The sequence below is a fragment of the Anolis carolinensis genome, chromosome 2 (assembly GCF_035594765.1).
Source record: "Anolis carolinensis isolate JA03-04 chromosome 2, rAnoCar3.1.pri, whole genome shotgun sequence".
NCBI lineage: Eukaryota > Metazoa > Chordata > Lepidosauria > Squamata > Dactyloidae > Anolis > Anolis carolinensis.
This window is the reverse complement of record NC_085842.1, coordinates 213,785,506-213,795,335: the sequence shown is the minus strand read 5'-3', so window position 1 is coordinate 213,795,335 and position 9,830 is coordinate 213,785,506. Positions and strand designations below refer to the sequence as shown.

General features: G+C 41.6%; 1 protein-coding gene across 1 annotated transcript; it reads left to right on the top strand.

The window, feature by feature from the left end:
- The first annotated feature begins 2,106 nt into the window (after positions 1-2,106).
- On the top strand, positions 2,107-9,577 carry LOC100563619 (leucine-rich repeat-containing protein 14B). The gene is made up of 2 exons (XM_003224661.4): positions 2,107-3,281; positions 6,667-9,577. Exons 1-2 carry the CDS (start codon positions 2,377-2,379, stop codon positions 7,310-7,312), a joined length of 1,551 nt encoding a protein of 516 aa, XP_003224709.2. The 5' UTR covers positions 2,107-2,376; the 3' UTR covers positions 7,313-9,577.
- Positions 9,578-9,830: the final 253 nt, after the last annotated feature.

Genomic DNA, 9,830 nt, shown 5'->3' with positions numbered 1-9,830 from the left:
AGCTTGCAAGGAAACTGCTTTACTGGCTAACTTACAATCTGCAGCAGCCACGCAGGAGATAATCTTTCTAATTCCATCCTCCCTCAACCTCCTATTCCCAACTGTTGATAGCTGAAACCCATCAATGGTTCCCAGAGTGTGACTCACTCGAGATAATCACTTATTAATAACTAGCTATGTACCCGATGTGGTCTGGGTATGCATTTTATAATGCTAATTATTAAAAATACTCATTATAATTTTATGATTGCTAAGCGTACAAGCTTGAATGCATTTTTCAGGCTTTCTTACTGTTTACATTTAGTTAATTTGCAGAAGTAATTTTTCACATGAATGTGATTTCATAATAAATACAAATCTTACATAATAAGTTTAATTAATTGATATTAATTGAAACTTCCCTTTTAATAATATGGTTTATTTGCACAATAGTTTATGCACTGATTATATCTTTACTTGGAAAGTGAGACGCTTAAAAACTATCTGCAGCCTGAAGAGGTTTTGCCTATTTAAATTTTGATCTCTTACTATTGCCAAATTGTTTTTTTTTAATCGTGTCAGAGATGAAATTGAGACTATACTGCAAGTCACTTCTGGTGTGAGAGAATTGGCTGTCTACAGAGATGTTGCCCAGGGGATACCAGAAGTGTTACCATCCTGTGGGAGGCTTCTCTCATGTCCTCGCATGGGAAGCTGGGGCTGACAGATGGGAACTCACCCTATCTTGCAGATTCAAACCGCAGACCTTCATATCTTCAGTTCAGCAGTTCAGCCGGAACAAGGGTTTAACCCAGGGGTCCCCAAACTAAGGCCCGGGGGCCGGATGCGGCCCTCCAAGGTCATTTACCTGGCCCCCGCCCTCAGTTTTATAATATAATATTTTTATATCAGTTTTAATAATATAATATATTGTATATACATATAATATTGACAATAATCTTATGTTATACAATATAATACTAATAGTAATACCATATAATAATATTAATTGTATGTTATTTATTACATATTATATAATAGTATAGTGGTATAGTTCAATACAGTAATATATAATGCTAATATTGTGTTATGCTAATAATATAATATATTGTATGTTCATACAGCTGCTCTGAGTCCCCTTCGGGGTGAGAAGGGTAGGATAGAAATGTAGTAAATAAATGCAGTAAATAAATAAATAATTTTAGACTTAGGCTCGGCCAAAGTCTGACATGACTTGAAGGCACACAACAACAACAACAACAACAACAATCCTAATTAACTTGACTATCTCATTGGCCAGTAGCAGGCCCACACTTTCCATTGAAATCCTAATAGGTTTATATTGGTTAAAATTGTTTTCATTTTTAAATATTGTATTGTTCTTTCGTTGTTGTTGTTGTTGTTGCACTACAAATAAGACATGTGCAGTATGCATAGGAATTTGTTTGTATTTTTTTTTCAAATGATAATTCGGCCCCTCAACAGTCTGAAAGATTGTGGACCGGCCCTCTGCTTAAAAAGTTTGGGGACCCCTGGTTTAACCCATTGCGTCACCACGGTGTAGACCCATGTAGATGTGGTGTAGACCCATATAATGTAGTTCAATGCAGTTAAACTGCTTGATATAGAAGTACAGTAGAGTCTCACTTATCCAACATAAACGGGCCGGCAGAACGTTTATTATGTTGGATAATAAGGAGGGATTAAGGAAAAGCCTATTATACATCAAATTAGGTTATGATTTTACAAATTAAGCACCAAAACATCATGTTACACAACAAATTTGACAGAAAAAGTAGTTCAATATGCAGTAATGCTATGTAGTAATTACTGTATTTACGAATTTAGCACCAAAATATCACGATGTATTGAAAATATTGACTACAAAAATGCGTTGGATAATCCAGAATGTTGGATAAGCAAGTGTTGGATAAGTGAGACTCTACTGTAATAGCTTACTTGTGTTAATGCTACTGTTGGTTCTTATCAGTTATTAATTTTATCACAGTTACATTTCATAATCTGACAAGTTACTGTGCTTTGTATATTGTGAAATTCTTAGTGGGTTGTAGAAATGGGTGAGGACAGTCCGGAAAATAGACAGTTATACATATTTTAAAATAACTAAATGAATGATTCTGTGGGTTTAAAACATTGTATTCAAAGAGGTTATTTAGATGAGACTTTGCATAATTGAATGCACGAGAGGCATCAAGTGGGAGCTTGACACTAAAATAGCAACCTAAGTTCAGCATGTGACTGCTCATTTTACCTTCCCAAAAAGACTTCACCCTCTCTCCATGGGACAGCAGCGGCCGCTAAAAATAGAGCATGACAAGGCAGAGGAAGAAAAACTCTGAATAGATCCTGAAGACCAGAAAGAGTTAGGAAGCAGCAATGCACTCCTTGCAGTTCAGGAGTGCCGAGGTCTTGGTGACCAATGCACAGCTTGTCAGAGAGAACCTGGGCAGCCTTGCACACAACCTTTTCCCTCTCCTTTTTAAAGCAAGTTACTTGCAGGAGCAGGGCGAAGTGATTCATGACCTGGTGCAAAACTGGCCGCTGCCTGAACTTAATCTCGGGAGGCTGTTGGGGAAGACGACAGACCACCAGGAAGACATCAGCAACAGAGCCTGCTCGGTGTGCTTGGCCAGCTGCCTGACTGGCCTGAGAGACTATGTGTTGAACTGTTCATCTCCTTATGCAAAGAGACTCAAAAGGGTAGACTTAACAGGCATACAAGATGTTGAATTTCAGCTGTGCAGATGTAGGAAGACAATGGGACGATGGGCCAGGACAGAGCTCCTCTCCAAAATCTGCTACGACTTGCTTGTTGACATGGGCAGGCTGTCGCTCGGTCCAGATGTGTTTGAGATTTCCGTTGATGTCTTCATGGACATCTTTGTTACAGAGCGAAGCTATGAGCTGGTGGTCCAGACCTTGCTCATGAGATGCCACTGCCCCCTGAAAATCCGTTGCGCGGCAGTCAGAGTGGACAACCTTGCCCTCAGGAAGCTCTTCTACCTTGTAAAGCTTACTGAGCCCTCTTCGCTGGGCAGATTTGAAGTCATCCACAATGTTCGGATGGAAATGGAACATTTCCTGGTGCTGCTGAATAATGTCCAGTTTCCTCAGCTGACTTCTCTCACGCTCCCAGCAAGGACCTTTGATGTGAGAAAGTTCACATCGGAAGATGAAGCCACTCTGGCAAGAGTCGGAGATAAGCTGAGCCAGATGACTCGGCTGACTGAGCTGAGCCTGGCATTTTCCACCCTCACAGGAAGGATCCGTAAACTGCTCAGGTAATGCCTTCTAGGTAGTCCTTTCTGATGAAGCAAGTTGCCATATACCAGGACAATGGGAGGTCATACATGGGAAACAGTTGATGTTGGGAAGAAGCCAGTAATAACAGAAAAATATTTACAATAGCTAATATCCTTATTAAGGAGCCCCAGTGGCAAAGTGCGTTAAAGCACTAAGCTGCAGACCGAAAGGTCCCAGGTTCAAGCCCCGGGAGCGGTGTGAGCGGCCGCTGTTAGCTCCAGCTCCTGCCAACCTAGCAGTTCGGAAACATGCCAATGTGAGTAGATCAATAGGTACCGCTCCAGCGGGAAGGTAACGGCGCTCCATGCAGTCATGCCGGCCACATGACCTTGGAGGTGTCTACGGACAATGCCAGCTTTTCGGCTTAGAAATGGAGATGAGCACCAAACCCCAGAGTCAGACATGACAGGACTTAACGTCAGGGGAAAACCTTTACCTTAATATCCTTATATTGCTATATTGCATTAGTTTATTGGGCCACTTAACTCAGTAATGTGTTGGCAATGGGTAACTATCTGCGGTCATCACCCCCCAGAGTTGGACTCGACTATAATGTCTGATAAAGCTGAAGTCAGTAGAAAAAAAAGGATAACAGGTGGACAGGTTGCTTTAAGGAAACCATAGACCAAGTCTGCAATACCTGAACAGGGCTGTTCATAAGTCTGAGAGAAGATCTTCATTCTCAACATCCCCATAAGTTGAAGCCAGCTTAACAGCAATTAACAACAAACTAAAGGGCAAAGAGAGGAAGACCATTTATGGTGGTAAAGGGAGTAGAAATAATATGGTTGGGCGTATGCAGCCCTCTAACATCACAAGCAAGATTCCCACAGAGGAAGCAAAATATGCCACCTTTTCCTGAGGCTTAAAAACTAGTCAGGAGAGCATTTTGAAAAAGAAGCAACAAGAAGCAGCATCAAATATTGAGACACTAGTTGTTCAAAATGATATGTCTGGAAGAGCTGTCAGACCAAAACACTGCAGGCCCTAGAATAGATAATTTAGCAGTGTCTATGTTGTGGCCGATAGGAGAAATAATACCAAAATAAATTCTTTTGGGAGGCTTTTAAAAAAAGAATGGTTTATTTTAAGGAAAACCATTTGGAACTGACTCTAGTGTGGATTACTCCCAAAGGCACTAGAGTGAGGAGGAAGAGCTGCCCTCCTCTATTTATACATTTTCAAAATACAGACAAACAAAGAACATACTTCTACATGTGTATCATCATCACTACATCACTTTGCAGATCATAGAAAGCTCATTTTACCTTTTCTACATACATGGGGCATATATATGCATTTTCCCTATCTAAGGCACTCTGAAAGCAGCTTGTAGGTTCAGTTATAGCAGTGGTTCTCAACCTGGGATCCCTAGATGTTTTTGGTCTACAACTACCAGAAATCCCAGCCAGTTTGTCAGCTGTTAGGATTTCTGGAAATTGAAGGCCAAAAACATCTGGGGAACCACGGTTGAGAACCTCTGAGCTATACAGATCAATCAAAGGGCCTGCTTTTGACCTGTCAGTGGAGAGAAGTCCACTCTTCCTCCATTAGCCGTACCAGGGACCAGTATAGATAACAGGTACCAGTTCTCATCCCTGTCCTGCCAGCTTGTGCATACCTAGAATATAACACAGAGAGATTCTGGTTTTTCTACATGTCAGTGCTTCTAATGTGCATACAATATATGTATGAATATCTATATTTTCCAGTTCCCTGTTATCTTTAGTACATTGGTTCCCAACCTTTGGGCTTCCAGGTGTTTGGGACTTCAGCTCCCACAGTTCCTAACAGCTGGTAAGCTGCTTGGGATTTCTAGAAGTCGAAGTCCAAAATATCTGGAGGCCCAAAGGTTGGGAACCATTGCTCTAGTAGAATAGAGATTTGATCTTCAAAGCCCAGACTTGTTTCTCGTGAGAAGAATTGGCGAGATTGTGTATGCATTTGTATATAAAAATATTCACAGACTCCTTTCTATTTACAGTAGGGGCTCTACTATGACTAAATATGGCAACAGAAAACAAAGGGCAAAAATATGAATCTAGGCTTTCAGAAGGCTTCCTACTCTGGACAGAGATACATCCTCACCATATAGTATACTGTGATCTGCAATACCATCTATACTTCTGTATAAGTTAACCTCATGTATAAGTCAACAGCAGATTTGGGGGCTAAAATTATAGATGGATCCATGGATAAATTGCGGGTCATTCTGAAAAGGGGAAAAGAACCAATGCCAACTTAGGAAGGTAGCCACCCTCTCCACCACCACTATTTCTCTATCCAGGCATTCAAGGGTGCATCTACACTGAAAAATTAATGCTGTTTGACACCACTTTAACTGCCATGGCTCAGTACTATCAAACAATGGAATCGCTATCAAACAATGCTGGTGTCTCACCAAACTACAAAACCCAAAATTCCATAGCACCAAGTCATGGCAGTTAAAATGATATCAAACTGCATTAATACCACAGTATAGATGCACCCCAGTAGGGTGACCCAGGTTTTTGACACATATTTATATCTTAGTAATTTTATTTTGAAATTCTGAACCATAAAAAGAGTCATTCCCCCTTGTTTTTATCACCATACAAAAAAAAAATCACCTCCTATTTATTTACAGCATTTATATTCCTCCCTTCTCACCCCAAAGGGGACTCAGGGCGGATCACATTACACATATAGGCAAACATTCAATGCCTTTTAACATAGAACAAAGACAAACAAACATAGGCTCTGAGCAGTCTTGAACTCATGACCTCCTGGTCAGAGTGATTCATTGCAGTTAATTGCAGCTGGCTTGCTCTCCCGCCTGCGCCACAGCCCGGATCTATGTTTTTGTCACCACAATAGCAGCCTATGCTTTGTCACCACAATAGCAGGAATTGTAATGTATTGCTTTATTATTGGTTGCTCTTGATCTTCACAGAAAATATACTATTTTGATTTCATTGTATTCTTTTAATCTATTGATTGGGACATGAGAGAAGCCTCCCAGCAGGATGGTAACACATCCGGGCGTTCCCTGGGCAATGTCTGTGTAGACTGCCAATTCTCTCATACCAGAAGCGACTTGTCCTCAAGTCGCTTCCGACACAATTAAAAAAATAATAAATCTATTGATCAACAATTAAGGATGTTTTAGGTTGGAGGTATCTCCCAACCCAGTAAGTCTATATATTTATGTCCATGTTCATTATGGCTGTATTACTTTCCTTGGTTTTCCATGTCCAGACCTCACTGAAGTCAAAGAGAATTCATCTACTGTAATGATATACAAGTGTCTTTTTGTTTTAAAACTATGCAAATACAAATGCAGTTGTATAATTGTTCACTTTGTTTTTATGTTTAACTTTTCAGCCCGCTGAAATCCCCACTGAAAATGTTGGATGTTTCTAACTGCTCCTTAAACCATGTAGACATGGCCTATTTGGCCAACAGCCTCCATTCCAATCACCTCGAAGCTCTTGATATCAGTGGGCATGATGTGGCTGACTTGTACCCTTCTACCTTCTTCAAGCTGCTGAACCATTCATCCCACACACTTAAGAGTCTCACCCTTGAGGAATGCAACATCCAGGACACTCATTTGAACATGCTGATTTTGGGGTTGGTCCCCTGCCGGAAGCTAGAGGAGTTCAAGTTCCTTGGAAATCCGCTCTCTTCACGTGCTTTGAAATGCCTTTTCAGCGTTCTCACCGATTTCCCCAGACTGAAATACATTGAATTCCCAGTTCCGAAAGACTGCTATGCAAGTGACATCAGTTACCCGATTGCTGAAGCTGATCTTTCGAAATTTGATCATCAGAAATATGAGCGCATAGCAGAGGAGCTCAACATGATTTTGTTGCAGGCAAAGCGGGATGACATCAAAGCCTCGACGCCCATCTTTGGAGCGTATGATGCAGCGTTACAAGAAACGGGTAATGAACTAGGAGCAGCCTTGTTGCAGTCTTTCAGGGAAACCCTTCAGAGCTTCAACATGGCTCTTCAAAAAATGAGCTGAAATATGAACCAGAAGTATTGTTTGAATTCATTCATCAAACCCAAGCATCAACATATTGGAATTGTTTAGATAGCACATGCTGCTGGGTTTGATATCACGTTTTATATCACCTGATTTTGGAAGTTTGTTCTCTGAAATTTCATCCTGTTCGGTCACTATCTTAAGGATATTGTCCCATACACCCTCCTCCCGTTTTTAAACAGTAGCAATCCATTTTTTAAACAAAGGACAACAAAGTCCATCACACAATGCAAGGAGACTTCCTGTCTCCATCCGTTTTTTTAATCATGTCAGAAGTGATTTGAGAACATACTGCAAGTTGCTTCTGGTGTGAGAGAATTGGCCGTCTACAAAGACATTGCCCAGGGGATGCCCGAATGTGTTACCATCCTTCTGGGAGGCTTCTCTCATGTCCCTGCAAGCTAGAGCTAACAGAGGGGAGCTCATCCCATTTCACAGATTCAAACCGGTCGCCTCTAGCACAACATAAGAACAGAGGAGTTCCAGACATGAATCAACCAGGGGCAGCTAACAACTCTGAACAAAGGATGCCCCCATGCAGGAAGAAGCCAGGAGATGAAACTATTCAATGCTAATTAAGGTGATTAACTACAACATTCACACTGGCCTCCAACTGACAAGAGTTCTTCTCTCACCCTGGACTTTCCACAGACTTTCCACAAACCTTCCTTGCTTAGTTTCTCCATACCTCACAACCTCTGAGGATGCCTGCCATAGATGTGGGCGAAACGTCAGGAGAGAATACTTCTGGAACAAGGCCATACAGCCTGGAACACATACAACAACCCTGCCTAGCGATTAGTCATCTTTTTCCACTGGCAAAGGAGGCTGGAAGTGTTACAATGAAGTTTTGTATTTCAGCTCCCAGCAAATATAGCAAGAGTGAAATTAATGTGTTGTCAAAGGCTGTCATGGCTGGAATCATTGAGTATCTGTGAGTTTTCTGGGCTGTATGGCCTTGTTCCAAAAGCATTCTCTCCTGACGTTTCGTCCACATCTATAGCAGGCATAGATGTGGATGAAAACTCACAGCAACCCAGTGAAATTATTTTCGGATCACCTGGTGAGATCCATTTGTGAGTATGCCAACCATCTTCATTACATCTCAAGACAAGTTGCACACTATAAGGCCTGGTTCTCTTCACTATCATCAGCCTGCTTTTTATAGTAGAGATCTGTAGATCTCAAAAGGTTGCATAGATTTCGGTACTATTCTGGTTGGCCTAATAAAGGCGTTTTCATAATATGGTTTCTTTGTATCTACAGTACATACAGCTAACTCTGCTTTGATGAATGGAGCTCTTGGGGGGGAGGTCTCTCATAGATGGAGTTGCTGTGGGTTGAAAGTTTTGTCAAGTAAAAAAATTGCTTCAACTTGTCACATTAATGTCGCACATAGTGTTAAAAATAAAATGAGAGTGGCTGTCGTACCCCAGCCACCTTTGGTTTCTGAACCTGATCCAGAAATGAACTTTGACCAGGATGAAGCTTATTCTGACCTTTTGCCCAGTTCTCCGAGCTCCTTTCAGTTACAGCTGCCGGCTGTTGATAGTTCAGATACTTCCTTAATTGGGAGAGATACTGGAGATGTTACTACCGTGGCTGAACCAGATGTCCAGAGTTTCCCAGAGAACGTGCCCTTCAACCGAAAGGAGTTTTTGCATCGCCAGAGATCAGAAAAACAAGGGCTTAGAAGGAGTAACCACTTGGCATCTCGAGGGGATTGTGGATAAGAAAATTCCCTTGGGAACCTTTGGGGAGTTTGGTCTCCCTTCGTTGGGATCGGATCTTCGTTCCATAAAAGTGCCTTGCACTGCAGACAATTTGCGGTGTCAACATTTTCCTGAGAACACTTCACCAACTCCAGTTCCCTGATTTCACCAAGCCAAGCCTCCTGTTTCTGGCGGCCAAGCCGAGCCGCGACTCCCGATTTAAACCGGAGTAAATTCACTTCCTTGCCTTGTTCCTGAATCAAGTTTGATCTTCGCTTCGTCTTGTTCCTGCTTTGATATCCATGATCTCCTAGTGACTGGGGACCTTGTTATTCAGCCTTGCTTCCTTGTTGTTCCCCGCTCAAACTTCCCAACGTGTTTCAGTTTTGGACTTTGGACAATAATATTGGACATTTTCCTTCATCTTTTTGGACTTATTCATACCTTTTCACAAAGGACTATTTCCCACTCATCCATTCTGCTTATGCATTCCTGAATTTATATTTGCTTTAATAAAGATATTATATGATTATTGGTCTCTGTCTAGTTTCCAGTGTTCACGCTGCCTTGGGGTGCAACAGTGGCATTATGAGCCACAGGTTTCCCCTGTGGATCTCACTTTGGTTTTAAAGGGCAGTTCTACAATGATCATGTATACTGTATTTCTCATTATTTCTGGCCAGATGGCCATGGCCACTCCTGTACCCCCCCCCCCCATATGAAGTGAACATATGAAGTGAAGCAGCTGATATTTAAATGTTGATAGATAAAGGTCTGCTAATACT